This window comes from Emydura macquarii, unplaced genomic scaffold, assembly GCF_026122565.2.
Source record: "Emydura macquarii macquarii isolate MOO-44397 ecotype Brisbane River unplaced genomic scaffold, CSIRO-AGI_Emac_v2 contig_1253, whole genome shotgun sequence".
NCBI lineage: Eukaryota > Metazoa > Chordata > Testudines > Chelidae > Emydura > Emydura macquarii.
The window spans coordinates 51,519,212-51,539,056 of NW_027131390.1; the positions used below are offsets into that span (position 1 = coordinate 51,519,212).

The following is a 19,845-nucleotide window of genomic DNA, read 5'->3' on the forward strand; positions in this document are numbered from 1 at the left end:
ATTCAGAATGTAAACATGTTCTGACCATTCTATCCTAGTACAGTTATTGGGAACTGACATGTAGTTGGGTTATAATGCAGCGCTTAGTGACTTTCAGACACAGGAGTGGCAATCTCCTTTTCCACCCACTGTTTTTACTAACTCTAATACACACATTTTCCCCCACAAAATTTGCAATCCGTTCACCACAGCCTTTTTCTGGCCTGGCTATACTGGTCAGGGGTGTGAAGAGGAAGAGGTGTGATCCCTGCTGACATAGCAGTGCTGGCAAAAGCCCTTAGTATAGGTGCAGTTGCACCAGAAAAACTGAGCTTTCGCTGGTATTGCTTATGGCTTGCTCTGAGGCCTGCACTAGTGGTAACTTTACAAGTCGAGGGATACAAAAAATAGTTCTTCAAAAACAAACAAACAAAAAACAAAGCAAGAACACTCCTCACTTTCGTAAAATAGTTTTTCTTTAAATGTGTATGTGACTTCCATAGACTAAGTGTGCAAGGGATGCTATCAAAATCATCCATGGTATTGTGATAGTGAGTGGTGCGACTGTCCCAAACGTATGCTATGATAAACTCTTTAACTGCACAATATTATCATGTATTGTACCTCTTTGTACAGTATGTGTGTATATATATTGCACACACAGACTGACACGTACACCAAGAGTGCATGACTACAAAAATTAAATGATCTGACATCAGATCACCCTCTGAACAGTCATCCTGCCTCTCACCTAGTGATTAAGCCTCTCAGATATTTTCCTGTACCTACGGCTCCTTTCCTTGCAACAGTCACTCCACTCCAGTGTGGTTGGAAACTTTATACCTCAAAGATTGCTAGCTCTGAGACTTCCTTCAGCTGGGCCAGTACAAAACACGGCGCGGAAAACCCTCCAGAGTGGCTGATATTTTAGGTGAGTATTAATTTCCCAAATTGCTGGCAGCTCATCTTACATTTAGTGGTAATGACAAAATTTACCAATATTCTTAATACTTGGAAAAAAGGGCGTTGCTGTAATTCAGAGTAGCAACGGGACTGGTACACTGCGTCAGACAGCAGAAGGCATCTTATGGCTAGAGAGAGGCTTTTGGATGGTAGAGGAGGCTAAAGTAGTTGTGGTAGATGGTGGCCTGGAAAATGAGTGGATCTGAGTTTAATTAGCTATGTCAAGATCTTGGCTATATTTTTTTTTTTTTTTTAGATAATGAAAGTGCTTTTCTGTTCTGCTTGAAACCAAAATTTGCAAGTGGGCTTAGAAACTGCATTCAGTACATTAGGAATTCAGTCTATAGTCTGAATCACAGGCCATCATGTGGGATGAAGGCAGTGGGACCTACACGCTGTAATGAGACTTTCTATTAAACAAACAGAAAGTAGTGTGAATATATTTGCTTGTGCAAAGTGCTGGGTTGATAGCTCTTGAGACTGTATTATTTTCAGGTGCACCACGGACAGAGGCAGTACAAGCTTCCCCAGCTGTTTTGAAAGGCAATAGATAAAGATATGGGGAAGTCCTTGTTATTCTTATTGAGACTGTAAAGAAAGGGAGACAATGAATAGTAATTATAGTGGCATTTACTGTGATGTGAATGCTGGTTGACCGGGAAGACTGAGTCCACCATACTCATTCACTCTAGCCACGGACCAGCCATCAGGTGGGTAAGCAGCTTTTAGTCGCCACCACTGTGGCTTGAGTTTGAACCAACGTTGAAACGCCTTTGTCTGATGAAGTAGAAGCAATGTCCCAAATTGCTAATTTCAGTGCTTTGCTTCAGAGGCTCCAAACGCTGCTGTCTAGAGAACTGGCTGGACACATGGTACTGGCTTCCTCTTTGCACTTGCACAATCATATGAAAGACAGCTACAAATGTTACCTCCCCTAAAGCCGTTGGTCAATGCAAGCAGTTGCTGTAGTTGCCACAAGGATGTTTTGCAATTGCATATTGCAGGGAGAGGTGACCCAGGGGAATCTCTGTGTTAAAATATGGTCCACATTGGGAAAACATTGGAGAATCGCTGCATCACAGTATGCCAGTTGTGAACCTGGTTATAGTGAGCCTCTCCTTATAGTGAAACTGTTCTGCAAAATAAATTCCTTCATTCCATCTGTGGTACTCAGATAGCCCCCATTGCCATAGCATCCGAGCATCTCACAATCTTTACTGTATCTATTCCGACAGCACCTATGTGAGGCAGGGCAGTGCTTTTATCCCCATTTTACAGATGGGGCACTGAGGCACCAAGAGACTAGGTGACTTGCCCAAGGTCACACAGGAAGTCTGTGGCAGAGCAGGGAATTAAATGCAGTCTCCCAAGTCCCAGGCTAGCGCCCTAACCCCTGGCTCATCTGACCTCTCCATTCTGGGAAGTTCAACTGCACCAGAGTGGTGGCTGCACCTTTTGGTATCCGAGTTTTTTGTCCTTATTTACCACACAACCAAGGGCCTGATACTGAAAACTCGGTGTAATAGCTTGAAGGATTGGGCTCTAACTGCTTTCCCACCCCTCAAATAACACATTGCCTGTCCAACAGAGCTGCTGACTCAGGACCCTTTTTAAAAAATAAAATGCAAGTATTATTTCAGGGCTGTCCCCTTTAATGAGATAAAGGCAAAAAGTTTTTAGAAGGTCACTTGGACATGTATCAACCATAGGGGTTTCTGCCTAGGTGCAATCATAGCAATTTCCTTAATCTTTCACTACTCGGGTAGGTCATCTCTTGGGAACAGCCTTGTTCCAAAACGCATCCTCTTAAAATAAATTAATCCAAACAAGTGGTTTATGCTAGGCGGAAATGTTTCTTGTTTGCAATGTCAATCATGAAACATAGTCATGGTAATTTATATGTGCAAATTAAGGCACAGCTGAGCATGTAATTGCATCCTAGCTCTTTTTAAAAAAATCTGGTGCATACTCTGTATATATTTGTGTGTGCGTGCGCGCGCGCACACACATTTTTAAGTTAAGGAAATTGTTCTCTGTTGTCTAGCGCAAATTCCCCGTATACTTTGTCTTATTTGATTAACACAGCCTTTGGCCTTAGGTTGTTTTAAGAAGCAGGAATTTAAACTATTATTCATCCCCACTACAAGATTAGGAGAACACCCAGGTGTGACAGAAATTACATGTAGAGCTGCCATTTTGGAGCCTTGAAACCTTGGGGGAAAGAAGGAGGAGGCAGGAGGAATGAAACGCCACGAATGTGAAGGTAGAAGCTTTGGCACGGGAGTAACATTGTGGAGCTCAGTGTGGAGTTGGCACCAGCAGTTTCAAACCATGTTGTTTACTCTGGGACTTTTTGGCTCCTTCTCACATGTATCAGCTTGAGCTTTTTCACCGCATTGCTTGGACGTGCTTCTTGGGAGCCTTTCTTTTTCCCCCACTCTTCCCATAAATTATATGCTTGCATGTTACAGAGAAGCAGATGATCTTCATTATATGTTGCCCTTATGAGTTTTTTTTTTTTCCTATTCTCTTAAGACGTGTCGAGTCTCACTCACTGGGTGTGAAACTCACTCATTAGCATGCTATCTCACTCTCACACACATTCCTAAGCTTATCTCACTCATTCTGAGTAAATATATAAAGATTAAGATATTTTACTCAAGCGCAGCAAGAGACAGCTATACATCCAGGGCCTCGACTTTCCAAACTTATGTACTGTGATAACCATGGAGACTACAGGCCTGCGTTCTGTATGCGTACGCGCATGTGAGGAGGGAGGAGGCTACACAGGGGGGTTTGTGTGTGTGAATATTGGATGATCAAAAAAAATACAAATTCTCCCAAAAAACAAGCAGGACTTGATCAAAAGTTTGTGGATTCTACAAAATACGGTTCAAAATTTAAACCACACTGGACAAATTCATGTCCTCAGGGATCTCCGACCATCCAGGTTTTTGTTCCATTGGTTGCATTGCATATAGAATTCTCATGTGCCCTACACTTCAGTATGAATTAGGACATTTAAGTGTTTCCTGTGCAATATTAAGCAGTGTACATTTTACTATAAACTATTAAGTGCTGGTTGGTTGGGTTAAAAACCTGGACTATTGGATGTCGCCAAGGGCCAAAGATGAGAGTCCCTGTCGTAAGCAATGACCTAACACACCACCTGGAACGTCTCATCTTTGACCTTGAATCTCACTCTTTTGGGCTGTAAATTTCATTCATGAGAACAGCCAACCTTTGGCATCCCTGTTTCTCTCCCCCATCTCAAAATATATAGACTGTTTTATGTGGGTGGCATTTCATGTTAACTCAGTGACCTATTTGCAAGAGGAGACTGTCAAATTCCATTGGAGGGACGTGCAGTGCTGTATGCTCAGGAAGGGTTTCCAAGTGCAGCAGGGGGCAGTTTTATCACCTGTAAGGAAGCAAGTGCATCTTGCCTGTTGCAAGGCATCTCAAAGCAAGATAGTGACTGATGTATAATTGAACTGACTCTTTTTTTTAGTTCTTGCCAGTGTGTGTTGCTAAATTTCCTTTGAGGATGTTCTCAGATATGGGTTTGTTATTAGTTAATGCAGTACAAGTTAATTCCTCTGCAAGACAGGTTAAACTTTTGGGGCGGGGGGGAGGTGGGCAGTAGCTACTAAGATTCCTAGTTTCCAGTGTCCATCCAGCACACAGCACTTGTAGGACATGGATGGTTGTCCCCAGTTAGTGTAAAATCTCTGTAAATACCTATGACAGTTGCTGTGCTACCAAGCTAAATCTTACTATTTTGCTTCCTGTGTATGGCAACAATTCATTTCTACAAATTGGTTGGAGGGAGCTGCTATTTTCTGTTCAGTTCAAATACAGCCGATTACAATGGCGAGACACTGCTCTCAAAGGCATGCGGAAGTAACACCTCTTTCTTTTTTTATTTATTCATATTATAGTAGCACCTAGTGTAAACCAGTTTCAGGGCCCCATTGCACTAGGCACTGTACAACACACACATGAAAAGACCAATCATGTCCTAAATAAGCTTACAATTTAAATATGCAAGATGGGTGAAGGGTGGGAAAAGTGAGACAGCATAAAACAGATGATTGGGAATCAAAGAATAGAAAGAGTACATGACTTGACTAGGATGATGCAAAGAGTCAGTGACAGAGCTGGGAATTGAACCCCCTTCTCCTGAATCCCACTCCAGTGCCTTAACCAAAAGATCATCCTTCCTCCCTTTCCCCCCTTAATCTAGGCCAAAGATGAATTGTGTGTTGTCATTGTAACAAGAGCATTGTAACATTCAGGATCTGACCAACTGGAAAAAACTCCAGGAAATCCATAACTGGTGACCTAGGAAAATCCACCCCTCCTCTCGCCTCACACTCTCACACTTCTTATCTGTTCCCTTGCTCAAAATGGTCAGTAACTTCCTGGCCAGGGAATGTATTTTCCCTTCTTTTGTATATTTTGCTATAACTTGTGTTATCAGTAGCTAACTATATTATAACACACTAGTTCCTGAGTCCACAGCTTTAAGCCTTTGGGTGAAATCCTGATCCCATGGAAGTCAGTGGGAGTTTTGCCACTAACTTCAATGGAACCAGAGTTTTACCCTTTATGTTTCAATATCCCCATTCCCACTCCTAAGATGCATAAAGAACCAACCACTGTTTGTAGTTAAGGCTGTCGGTCCATCCTTCACTCACTCAGGTCTTTGGAAGTTTTCCAAGGAATACAGTGCAACAAATGAAGCACAAAGAGAAGAGGCTGAAAATGCTTTTTGTAACACATTACAGCATAAGGATTTTTCTTTTAAATCTTGTGTCTTGGCTGCCATGGAGGTGAGGAAAGAATGTGAGGGTATTTACTCCTCCACAGTGTCCTCACCAGCAGAATTATTGTGAGTAATGGATAGATAAGAGCTAGTCGACTAATGCTCAATTTGGATTAGATGGTATTGATTCTGGTGGGGTGAAGGAAACATCCACAGGAGTAGGCAGAAATTGATTTAGAGGATGTTTGGAGCATAGAAGTTCTGTTAGATCATTGGATGCTCCGTGAGTTTCCTCCTTAAGGCTTACTTCTTTCTTCAGGCCGCCTGACGCTAATCCACAGTAGTTAAAGGGCTTTTCCACCATTGCATTATATAAATAATGATGATGATTGAGGTTAAAATGTTTGTTAACACCACTTCTCTTTTCCCAGTGTTTCTTGTCCTTCATGTGTCTGTCTCTTACAATCAATAAGCCCCTCAGAGCAAGATCTGTCTCTGTGCATTGTACAGCGCCACGTGTATTCTTGGCCATAAACTTCATTTCAAAATTGATGGAGGGCTGGGACAATGCTGCCAAGATTTGAATCTGTACTTCTAGATGTTCTGGGGATTACATACCACTTGCCCCCTCCCCTCCATGCCTCACTTGTATCTACATGTAAATCCAGTGGAAGGAGAAGTGGAACAGATTGTCCAGTGCTTCAGAAGAGTTTTATTAGGCAAACCAGTGTTTCTAAAGTGAGTGCCTCCTAATAAATGTTATCTTTAGGGAAATATGCCAGCCCCTACATAAGTAGTTAATGTTACTGCCTCAGTGTTGGCTTATAAAACAACTTTATCACATCTGTAACGATAATGATTAACAAGATGATTTACAAGGGTGGGGTCACAGAGGCATTTGGCAAATGTAGACTGTCTCGCAGTGGCAGTGACACAGTATCTGAGTTTTATGGTGTTCTCATCTCTTTAGCTGAAATACTTAACCCTAAATGCTCAGCATTTTGCACTCACACTTCTGAGTGTGTGTAAAATTTGGCTGCACTTGTATGTTTTTAGTCGGTCAGGAAGCTAAACGTCCAGTAATACAAGTTCAGAAAATTTGGGATATTCCTGGTTTGCTTGCCATTGTTTATTTTCTGATCATTCTTCCACCATGGAAGTGACTCAGATTTTTAAAGGTATTTAGTCGTTGCTGTGCGCAGTGTTGCAATGCCTGACTGATTTAGGAACCTAAACCTCAAGTGCCTAAATCCCTTTTGAAAATGTTATTTAGGCTCCTAAATCAGTTAGGCATTGCAACGGCAAGCACAGCAACACCTAAATATCTTTAAAGATCTGGGCCAATATGTTTCTAGAGATGACATTACTTGAAGTATCATTTCTATTGTCTTAATATCACACCACAGCAGGCATGTAATTCATATATCTAGCATATAGAGACATATATAGAATTCTGTCCTTCGTTCCGATTCTAAGAAGTTTTCCACTGAAGTGCTGCTTTTGTCCTTGCATCTTCATTTATAAATGTCTTAAAACCTTTTTAAAAAATCCCTTTTTTAAAGTCTTCTATTTTAATTTGTATCCTATCATAACTCAGAAATAATGGCCTTGCAAGTTCAAACAAGTTTAATTCAAGAGTCCTTGATGCAATCTAATACAATGACTTTTTCAGAAGTTGTGGTGCTTAAGTTTTGGAGTGACTCACCTTGGAAATAGGGATATATGAATTCTCTGATGGTCTCCTGCAAACTTTAAACAATTTACCAAATGTCTTGACACTCTTATACAGGTGACCAAAGATATTTATGTCCTCTGTACTATGCAAACATCTGGTACACTTCACAAAGTTAGCCAAAGCTCGGCAAGGATTGCTGTAGAGATGATAAACACCACAAGTACAAATCATTCATGGACTTCGGTGGAGGTTACAACTCCTGTTCCATAGATATTCTTTCTTAGCTGGCATTGTTAGCAAACTTCCTCCCACCTACCCCAAAATAAACACACACTGGGGATATGTATGAACACTCAACTTTTTTTTCCTGACATTTAGAAAATTCACCAGCTGTCTGACAGTTTTTAGAAAGGTAACAAAAGTGGCCTTGATGCAAGGAGCAGACATTTCTGTAACTCTGGACTTGAATGTGAGGGTGTGTGGGTGGAAGGGTATTGAGGCACAAGCTGTCAAGCTTTGTGGGTTTTGTCAGCCCTCTTCATGGAGGTTGGTGGTTACAATTTGCAAGGAGTTTGGCCAACCATTTTTTTTCCCCCCCATTTCCAGTTTCCATAGATTCACACTCTCACTACTTCTCTGTTGAATAGAACAATCTGAGTTGGAGGGTAATACAGTCTCCATCTTGTCCAATCAACCCTTGGGCTTTTTGTTGAGATTGCCAATGCCAGGATGCTGATTACATTGTCCGTTCTGACTTGAACGTCTATTCATTAGGAACTGAATCGAGTCTACCAACTCCTTTTGCACAGATCACCGAATATTCACCTAATACTAATACTTTTAGTCACTGGCCACTTGGGCTAGGATGGAACCAGTGGTCTAGAAGTGAAATGCCTTTCAATTAGTTAATTTTTAATATTAGAAAAATTATTGCAACATTGTGTTCATGCTTTTGTAATGGGGCGAGGTTGTGCAAACTTCACTCATACTGGTAAACACTTACTCACACAAGTAGCCCAATGGACTTCAATGAGACTAGGAGGTGAGACCCATCGGTCTCAGTAAAGGGCTCTTGAGTCATATTTCCCTGTTTGCAATAAGAGTTTGAATTACAACAGATTGATATTCAGGGAAGCTGGGTAGGACAACATGTATTAAACGTATTAGTCTAAAAGGACAAGATAAGGAAACAAAAACCAAACTAATTCATACTATAGCAGAGTCGGGTGGCCGTCAAGGTCCAGCAATCTTGCTGACAAGCAGTGACACTTTGAACAAGTGCTTGTTGCCGTTCATGTTCACATTAATCCGGTGTCCAGAGGGATTTCAGTAGCCCTTGCTCCCTTTCATCTTCAGTACCTTCCTGCTGAATCAAGAAGAAATATCACCTCTTCCATGTTCAGGATCTGATTCAAGTTGTTGCTTGCATTGATTTGTCTACTAGCAGCCAACAGGTCCTTTCCCGATTTTACAAAGCTTGGTCACATCTTACAAATTACATCCAGGCTGCTACCTAACTGAATTAACAGCACAACAGAGAGAGAGTACAGAGAAGAGAGAAATGCTTGAGCTTTTGACATTAGCAAAGCTTTTGATACTGTCTCTCACAGTATTCTTATCAGCAAGTTAAAGAAGCATGGGTTGGATGAATGGACTATAAAATGGATAGAGAACTGGCTAGAGCATAGGGCTCAACGAGTAGTGATCAATGGCTCCATGTCTAGCTGGCAACCGGTCACAAGCGGAGTTCCCCAGGGGTCGGTCCTGGGGCCGGTTTTGTTCAACATCTTCATTAATGATCTGCAGATGACACTAAGCTGGGGGGAGTGGTAGATACCCTGGAAGGTAGAGATAGGATACAGAAGGACCTAAACAAACTGGAGGATTGGGCCAAAAGAAATCTGATGAGGTTCAACAAGGACAAGTGCAGAGTCCTCCACTTAGGAAGGAAGAATCCCATGCACAGCTATAGACTGGGGACCGACGAGCTAGGCAGCAGTTCTGCAGAAAAGGACCTGGGGGTAACAGTGGATAAAAAGCTGGATATGAGTCAGCAGTGTGCCCAGTTGTCAAGAAGGCTAATAGCATATTGGGCTGCATTAGGAGGGGCATTGCCAGCAGGTCGCGGGAAGTGATTATTCCCCTCTATTCGGCATTGGTGAGGCCGCATTTAGAATATTGTGTCCAGTTTTGGGCCCCCCACTACAAAAAGGATGTGGACAAGTTGGAGAGAGTCCAGCGGAGGGCAACAAAAATGATTAGGGGGCTGGAGCACAGGACTTATGAGGAGAGGCTAAGGGAACTGGGCTTGTTTAGCCTGCAAAAGAGAAGAATGAGGGGGGATTTGATAGCGGCCTTTAACTACCTGAAAGGGAGTTCCGGGAAGGATGGGGCTAGGCTGTTCTCGGTGGTGGCAGATGACAGAACAAGGAGCAATGGTCTCAAGTTGCAGGGCGGGCAGTCTAGGTTGGACATTAGGAAAAAGTTTTTCACTAGGAGGTGGTGAAGCACTGGAATGGGTTACCTAGGGAGGTGGTGGAATCTCCATCCTCAGAGGTTTTTAAGCTGAAGCTTGACAAAGCGCTGGCTGGGATGATATAGCTGAGGTTAGTCCTGCTTTGAGCAGGGGGTTGGACTAGATGACCTCCTGAGGTCCCTTCCAACTCTAATATTCTATGATTCTACATGTTTTCATAATTTCTTGACTTTGCTGGGGGTGGCTTGTGTGTTTTAAAAGTCGCCTAAAACAATTAGTTCGTCCTTACTGGGATGGGAAACGTGTGCCATTTGTTTGGTACAAGAAGCAGCATGAATTTTGTTGAGCAGAGCTTGTCTAGCGGGCAGCAAATCAGGGTGTGACTGTACAGGCACGAGCTTGCTGCCAAGTGACAGCCCATTACTCCTCTTGCTGTTGAGGAGGTTACTGTAATGTACCGTAATGGAACCAATTTTAGAATAGCTATGAGAAGATGTCTCAGTGTCTCCAGAATCATTTTGGATGGACTAACTGGGCCATTCTGGTGATGTAACTGCTGTGTGCTAGCATGCAACCTTTCATGACTGGGAGCCCATCACCATAAATAAATAAATCCTTACATTCACAATGTAAAATGCAATGGGAAAATAGTTTTAAAACATACTTCCACCCTATTTTTTTAACATGCTGCAGAATTTGACTTAAATGAGAGACATTCCCTTCACACTTATGTGATCCCAATTACAGGTGAAGTAGATGGCAATTTTTTTGTTAAAATGATTTGGGAGGTTTTAAAGGCTTTTTTCCATTATGTTTTGAGACTATTGTATTACATACAGCACCTAGCCCAGTGCGGCACCAATCTCAGTTGGATGCTACTGTAACACAAATAACGATTATGAGGAGTGTGATGGTTTTGAACATCCAAGTTCTCCTGCTCCAGTGAATGACATGTGACTTCAAGTTTTAATAATATATCTTGGCAAGATTTTCTGTCTCATCTAAAATCAAGAGGTTCCTTCACACACACCTCTATTAAAATTAGAAACCTCCCTTTTATCAATGGAAAAAATAGATGTGAGTGCAGAGCTGTGTTTGTGTTAAAAGTGAATGAAGATAAAGTTAGAATTTTAAAACATCATTGGCATTTGGGCTAAAAATGTGAATAAAAGATAACAGTAAAGGAAAAGAATTTAAGGTAGTTTTCAGAGCTGTCACAGATCATTCTGCATTTGTGTTTTTATGAAAGAATGAAGCTCTCTTCCTGGGCTTGTCTACACGGTGGGGTAATGCACTCTATGGGGATGTGATTTCTAAAACACATTAACATGTTGTGCATTAATTGGTCTGTGTGGCCGCTGCTAGTGTGCATTGAAAGTTCCCTAGTGCACTTTAATCTAGTACTGTTTCAAATAGCACTACGATAAAGGGCACTAGGAAATATTTAATGTGCACCAGTAGCGGTCACTCAGATCAGTTAGTGCATTTTAGAAATCACACACCCCTACAGCGCATTTCCCCCAATGCATAGACAAACCCCTATCTGATCCCATTATACCTTGGTATTTGAACATATGTGGTACATAAAATGATCCATTATTCAGTAATGTCGTTGCCATATATATGCTTAACAGGGCAGTGATCACGTGAATTTTCCACTTTTTCGCCATTGTCAGTTCTGCTCAGATTTGACCATTAATATTACAGGTCCCGTGCTCCCTTTCCCTCAGCCTCAAGATGCCCCTTCAAACGGCATTATGGTGAAACTGTTCTCTGGGACCAGTCATGAAAAATCAACGCTTGGGATTGTAAGGCCAGATGGCGATCAATATTGCATTCCCATGAGATACAAACATTAAAATGAATACATTGCGAGGAAATGTCCTATTCACTGATCAGCAATGGTCTGTGAAGTCTGTGATGAAGTAAAATGACCCTGAATTTGCAGACACTAAAAACAGTGATAACATCATCTTGATGTTGCATTTTATCCTCAAATGCTGTAAAATGAGCTGTTATCCATATTACAAATTGGTGTGCATAGTGCTGGATCTTCACTGCAGTAGCATATGTACACACCAGAATCATAAATCAAGCCAATACACTGCTATGACAAACAATATTTCTTTGAAAATACGCTTCAATTTTCCTCACCATTCTGGCCATCTAGCCTTTCTTAAGGAGACAGTGCAAATCTTGGTGGACAGAACTGGTTTACCGTTAAGGTTAATTCCTTGCATTGTAGTATGATTAGTTACGTATAAAGAATTTTTTTTTAAATAGGATGATGTACATTGTATATCTGAGTTTTATCCCCAGCTGTGCCATAATCTTCCTGTATGATGTCAGTCAAGTCACTTACTGACTGTTTGCCTCAATACTCCATCTGTACAATGAAAATAATACTTCATTTCTCCAAACCCTTTGCCTGTCTTGTCTATTTAGATTGGACGCTCTTTACAGAAGTTACTGATTTTTTTACTGTATGTTTGCAGAGCACCTAGCATAGTGGGGCCATGAACCCAGGAGAGGACACTAAGTTATACTTAATAATAGTAATTGGCAGTGCATTAGCAAAACACAAATTTTGCACTTCTCTAGATGTCCTGTCTAGTTTAACTCTACCTTGTGTAGATTGTAAGCTCTTTGGGACAGAAAACTGTATTTTGTGATTTGTTCCAACCCCAACATGTTGTCAGTGCTTACTAAGTAAAAAAAATAAATAGAATATAAAATTGAAATCTTAAGTCACAAAGCCAGCTGTACAAGAATTACCAAAAGTGATGCAGGTATTGAGTAAAACCTAGACGGACTGTCCGCAAGGCGTGAACATAGATGAAATGACTGTAGGGTTGGCATTTGGATCTGAACTTCTTTGTCCTACCACAAATGTGAATTAGCAGGACTAAAAGAGTCCAATTATCCAGATATTGGATGGAATGCTGACCTAAAAATGGCCAGACTGGGTCAGACCAGTGGTCCACCTAGCCCAGTATCCTGTCTCTTGACTGGCCAGTGTCAGATGCTTCAGAGAGAATGAACAGAGCAAGGCAATCGATCAAGTGATCCATCCCCTATCATCCAATCCCACATTCCAGTTGGAGGTTTAAGAACACCTGGAGCATGGCGTTATGTCCCTGGCCATCTTAGCTAATAGCTATTGATAGATGTATCTTCCATGAACTTTTTCTAATTTCTAATTTTTTTCATTTCTAATTCTTTTTTTAACCCAGCTGTACTTTTGGCCTTCACAACATCCCATGGCAACAAGTTTCACAGCTGACTGTACATTGTGTAAAGAAGTACTTCCTTTTGTTTCTTCTAAACCTTCTGTGTATTAATTTCATTGGGTGACCCTTAGTTCTTGTGTTATGTGAAAGGGTGAATAACACTTCCTTATTCACTTTCTCCACACCATTCATGATTTACAGACCTATGTCATATCCCCCCTCAGTCATGTCTTTTCTAAGATGAACAGTCCTTCTCTTTTTAATCTCTGCTCTTAGGGAATTTGTTCCATACCTCTAATCATTTTTGTTGCCCTTCTGTGAACCTTTTCTGATTCTAATATATCTTTTTTGGGATGGGTGACCAGATCTGCACGCAGTATTCAAAGTGTGGACATACCATGGCTTTATATAGTGGCATTATGATATTGTCTGTTTTATTATCTATCCTTTTCCTGACCCTGTTACTTTACCTATGACTTAATGGCCTCCATGTCAGGTGGAATTTGCTCATATGTTGGAGAAAAATGTGAAAAGTTGCCTTATTTATTTCCCCCTAGTCATTTCACATTAGATCCTTCTGCTCTGGGTGAAATCACTAACACTCTTTATATAACATGCACCTCAAGGACCATATGCAGGCTGTGGGGTCGCACCCTGGCCCTTCCTTTCCATGTGCACGCAGCATAATGACAAAGCCTTCTTCCTCTACAGCACTTAAAGCATTTTGTACAGGGAGATGTGCATGTGTCTCCTTGCCTTACAGTTGCGGGACACATGATTTGTCCAAGACCAAACAGCAAGTTAGGGGCCTACCTGAGAAGTCCTTTCTGGTAGTCTCCCAGCGACCAGCCCTGTGGTCACTTAGCAGCAATGCTAAGCCGCCTACCCACAAAGACACAAGTGTAAGCTGACATCTTATGGCCATGTGCATTTGTTTTTTAAGATCGGTGTAAGTGCTATCCACAGATGAGGCATGGCCCTTGCACTTCTGGGAAAGGGCCTCAGTGTGGCAGTGTTTTGGTGCTTCTGTACTCTAGGCCTTGTCTACACTGTAACATTAAGTCAACTTAAGTTAGGGTCATTGTACTGCCACCGCAATAATTACTGCAGGTTTTCATGTCCACACTACTCTTCTTCTGCCGACAATGCGCGTCCTCCTCAGAAGCCCTTGCACCGACTTAAGTGGGGCAGCATGGGGGGCTGACAGCCCAACCTGTCAGCCTGCCAGGGATTTCTCTACATCTCCCTTGAACTCCCACATCCTTCCCCCAGTCAGCTGTCAGCGCCAGGGAGGAAGAAGCGTGGGACTGACAGCCAACACGCAATGTACATAACACGGTGTCTACACGGATGCTGCTTTGCCCTAACTCCATCCAGCTAAGTGCTACGCCTCTCGCAGAGGTGGAGTTATTAGGTCGGTGTAGTGGGCAACTTGCCTTGGCGGGAGCAACGTTGTAGTGTAGAGCTTACAGAGTCAGGTCAACTTAGCTCTGTAGTGTACTCCAGGCCATAGTAAACAGCATAACTATCTGAGTGGTGTCTCAGCACCTGAAAGTGCATATAGAAGTCAGTACAGTGCTGTCTGCAGCAACTGCTGTATCTTGCCCATATCACCCACAATTCTATGTGCCAGACCTGGCCTTAGATCCAGTATTGTGAAGGAGCCCTCAGATTTCTTTGCCTATTAAAAAGGGCGCTGTTGGGCAAGTGACTGTTTAGCGGTCAAGTATGGGTTAATGGTAAAGCCAGGGCTCACTTTGCTGATGTACTGCAACATGTGCCGTTAGGGACTGCAATATTATCCACGCCTTCCTGTTTGAAAAATGCTTACAAGTTATTGCCTTTGCAGACACAGTGTATGCATATTTCATGCATTGGTGTTGGAGATCCTCCTTTCTTTTGGGGGCTTGCTGTCACTCCTGGAGAGCTCTTCAAGGTGCAGAAATTGAAGCTTTTCCACTGGCTTGGAGCGGGAGGGGAAGGAGCAGGGAGTGAATGAATTGTGGAGAAGTGTTCTTTAAATGATAAAGATGATACTCCAGGCCTTGCTTTCTCCTCATGAGTTATTTGCATTCAGACGTGACCTTGATTTCTTTTTGTTCTAATGTTCTAAACAGGAGTCCTTCAAATATATCTATTGACCCACAGACACCCCTACCCATTTAGCCAGTCCCCTTAGTCTGTTCTTTCTAATTATGGGATTATGACCAAGGTTTTCTGACTGGTGGTTTGGGGCATCTCAGCTGCTCAGTGCCCACCCTGCAAATCAGACCTAATGAAGGTGACTCAGGTTGGGGACCCAAAAAAACCACCTTAGGCATCCTGAAAGCTCTAGCCGCCTTTGAAACCCTGGCCAAAATGGCTAAGCAACATTGTTGCAGTTTCTCACACTTCTTGGATGCTACTAAACTTCCATTCTTACACTGCTGTTTTAACTTGTTGCCCCTGCGGTTGGGATCTGCAATAAGGTTAGCTGTATGTCAGTACCTTGAACCAAGCCTTAATGTTCTGTTACGTGCAGTGACCTTTCTGAATTGTTTATGTTCCAGTATAAGGAGTCTTCCTATGCCAGGATGCAATAGGAACGTCCTTTTCCCCTCCAACAGGAGCAGATGTCCTATCTGTAATGCTAGGAATAACATTGCCATTTCCTGTTGTTGCAGATGTTTTTAGAAGTGCAGGGCTTTGGCAAGGAGAGACACTTCCATTCCATTTGGCCTCAACCAAAACACTATCCATGAATTTCCTTTCCTCCTTGTATTCTCCCAGCGATGGCAATATCAGCTGGGTGATGGGATCGAATGGTCCTTTAGAAATTAGATTGCTAGATGTAGATGAAGAATTCTACTGGAATTTGTATTCACCAACTTTGCTTTGAGTTACATCTTGGCCACCATGGCTTTGTACCAACCTGAAATTTTAAGCGAAACACAAGTGGTATGAAATTGTGTGATTTAAAATCAATGGGCAAAATGTGGTGAAATTCCATGGGAGCCAAACCTGGCAAGTTAAGCACACATTTAAATATGACCCTTCATCTGTTTGGAAGCAGAGGGCATCTTTAGCATAATCCTTTGAAGAACAATTATTATATTCCTATTAACTGTAGATCATTGTCAAATCCCATGACACAGTTCTGCCAGTAACCTAAGAGGCTGCCATTCACACCATGGGGAAAGAAGGGAAGGAAAGTATTATATGAGGCCCTATGATGTGCTCATTATTCCTTAAAGTCAATGAAATTTTGTCTGAAGAAGTATTTTGAATGAATAGCATCCTTATCGAGACATTGTCATTGAGTCAGAAATGTAGAGGACTGTTGTGGCTAGGGGCTTAATCTACATTACACAGTTTTTTGACACCAATATGGGAGTACAAATCACTTCTGATCACCTTACACTTGTCTGATAGTGGGTTGATGTGGGTCTTTTTGATTTGAGAGCTAGTCACTTAAGGGGAAACTGTACTTTCCTTTGAATAATTTATTTTAGAATAAACACAATATTGTAATGGTTATAGATGTGCCAAAAAATCACCTCTATTAAAATTAGAAACCTCCCTTTTATCAATGGAAAAAATAGATGTGAGTGCAGAGCTGTGTTTGTGTTAAAAGTGAATGAAGATAAAGTTTGAATTTTAAAACATCATTGGCATTTGGGCTAAAAATGTGAATAAAAGATAACAGTAAAGGAAAAGAATTTAAGGTAGTTTTCAGAGCTGTCACAGATCATTCTGCATTTGTGTTTTTATGAAAGAATGAAGCTCTCTTCCTGGGCTTGTCTACACGGTGGGGTAGTGCACTCTATGGGGGTGTGATTTCTAAAACACATTAACATGTTGTGCATTAATTGGTCTGTGTGGCCGCTGCTAGTGTGCATTGAAAGTTCCCTAGTGCACTTTAATCTAGTACTGTTTCAAATAGCACTACGATAAAGGGCACTAGGAAATATTTAATGTGCACCAGTAGCGGTTACCCAGATCAGTTAGTGCATTTTAGAAATCACACACCCCTACAGCGCATTTCCCGCAATGCATAGACAAACCCCTATCTGATCCCATTATACCTTGGTATTTGAACATAAGTGGTACATGAAATGATCCATTATTCAGTAATGTCGTTGCCATATATATGCTTAACAGGGCAGTGATCACGTGAATTTTCCACTTTTTCGCCATTGTCAGTTCTGCTCAGATTTGACCATTAATATTACTTATACCAGGCTTGTGATTTTCATGCAGCTATAACCCTTCGGGCGTTAGATTCAGATGATTTCAACTGGCTATTTGCTTCCCTGTGTTAGTGAAAGTGAGACAAATCTGTCAGTGTTTCAAGGAATCCTGCTCTTTTATGGGTTTGTTAATGCCATCATCATCTTTTTCCAGGTTATTGAAGGAAAGTTGGCTCCTTTCTTGGGGAAGGTAATCAAGTTTGCCATCTCTCATGTGTACAACTGCAGCCTTTGTAGCCAAAAGGGTTTCATCTGTGAGATTTGTAACAATGGAGAGATCCTTTACCCCTTTGAAGATATTTCAACAAGCAGGTACAGTATGCTTCCTTTCATGTGTTTTACCTGCATGTTTCAACCTCTCAAATTCCAGGTCAAATGACATTCCATTTCAGTTGTGGGGAGTGAGCCCCACTTGTTTGCACTTAAGAACAGCTGCCCTGGACTTGTGTTCCATAGAGGCCATCCCTGAGCCTGCCTGGAGATAGATGGAGAAGGGTCGCTTTGTCATTTATCTGGTTCAAAAGAGCCTAATTTCCTATTCACACAGCTCTCAAATGTCTGTAGGTCCCACCACTGGCTCTCAAAAGGATAGAGGGCCACAATGGCTGCTTTCCAACAGCAGTACCTGAAATCTCCCTGTGGCTATGCACAACTGAATTTGCACAGGGCCCTACAGATCCAAAGGTCAGCTCAGGATGACTTTGTAGATCTCTCCTGCCTCTGATTTCATTGGACCTATGGTAGAACAGACCCATACATTATTAGATAATAATCACCTCTTCTGAGTTATGACCATTCCTTTACTGTGAGATGAGGATATAACTGATATTCTATTGTCCATATGTGTATATATAGATATATATGACATTCACATGCGTGCACACGCACACACACATAACACACACAGACAGACGTCATCTCACCCACCACTAAAATATAGCTGCCTCTAGATGAGAATACAACAACTGTTTAACCAATACACAGCATGCTAAAGAACAGTCTGGGGACAGGAAGTGAGGAAGCATAATGTATCCAGTTAAAATCACATGAAAAATCTAAAGAGGCCAAATGCAGTAACCCAGACTGGTGGAATTTGACCAGGACACTGGAGCCATGTTCCTACTTTTTCAAAAAGTTTATTGGGTTTAGAATAACCACAAGAGGTAAAGGACCTTGAATTTTTTATCCATCAAGAAAACGACACCTCTAGCAGCACAATCTGTCGTTTTCAAATGCATTGTCATCTTAATGTATTTTAAGATTGCATTAGTAGAGTTAAAGCAAAAAAAGTTAGAGGAACCTACTCTGGGTTGATGAGAATCAGCTTGTTCAAAATTCTGCATTGAGAATCTGATTCTCTTGAGTTAACAAAGATCTCTGTGTCAGAAGTGGCCAAGGCCAACCTGTTGGAAATTTCAGGCTGACATGTCTTTCAAAGAGTATTTGCACTTTCTTTCTCTGAATTCACATTCCAAGAAATGTGGAGACAAAGCACAGGGCATAAATTAAACAAGGTGTGCAGCTGAGTTTTATAAACGGCGTGCAAGAAAAATGTATCTGGAGGGAAATGGAAAAACTCAGATGAAACGGAGTTATAAGACTATTAAGACTGCACTAGACAATTAAAGATATCCACAAAGCTCAATGAGAACTGAAAAAAGAAGTAGTGAAATAGTCAGATAGTGAAGCTTACTTGAAGTGTGTGCATGTACACGATTTGCCTATTGAATTTTTGACTGGACACCAAAGCCTTGGGGTGTGTAGTGTTCCCAGCCTGTCAACTGAAACCAGAGACTGCTACCTCACACATGTAGAATTTAAAACCTTCCTGAAACATGTAGCATTTCTCAAAAGACCAGTGAAAGCCGAGTGAAACAACTCCTCTCTGTTTATATATGAATCAGAGGTCAGCAGTTATTTTTGTTCAAGAGGCACAATGCAACAAATACAAAATAATTATTGAAGTCATGCCAGCCAAAGGAAGCTTTCTTCAGTAACAGTTTTAATTATTATGTCACAAACAATGAAGGGTCTCCAATATTTCTCTCCTTTTTTCACTGTTCATTTCTTTTGCTCCTTATCCTTGCTTTTATCCCCAACCCTGGTGTCTCTGCTTCCCTTCCTGACTAGTTTTTTTCCCTCTCCTTACTGATCCCCCATTCTGCTTTGGGGCAGAGCAGCAGAGAGAAACTAACCAGATCATTTCGATTTCATTTTCCTGCTCTAGTCCACCTGCAAGTAACACTGACAAATGAGCTTGTATATTTCACTCTGTGCTGCACCAGCCTATGGGGGGGCCAAGGGAAGCAGGAACTTTTAGGTGTGCCACTGTCTGATACACGTGACGAGGACTGCTGACTCATCATGGTGATAGGCCTGGTATAAGGACCCACACAGATAGATAGAAATAGTTACAAAACACAGAATAAACTTTACCAGTGCAAAAAGAGAACCAGAACAAGATTCAGAGAACTTGGATGCTCTGACTAATCTAATCCTGAAGATATGACTTGTGCTATACTTTT

The 19,845-nt window shown here is 41.6% G+C and overlaps 1 protein-coding gene across 1 annotated transcript in view; it reads left to right on the plus strand.

The window, feature by feature from the left end:
* Positions 1–19,845, plus strand: part of PLEKHM3 (pleckstrin homology domain containing M3) — a 98,115-nt gene that overhangs the window by 61,410 nt on the left and 16,860 nt on the right. Inside the window, exon 6 of the mRNA XM_067549816.1 lies at positions 17,475–17,632. Coding sequence (XP_067405917.1) covers positions 17,475–17,632 — 158 coding nt within the window. The remainder of the gene's footprint in view (positions 1–17,474; positions 17,633–19,845) is intronic.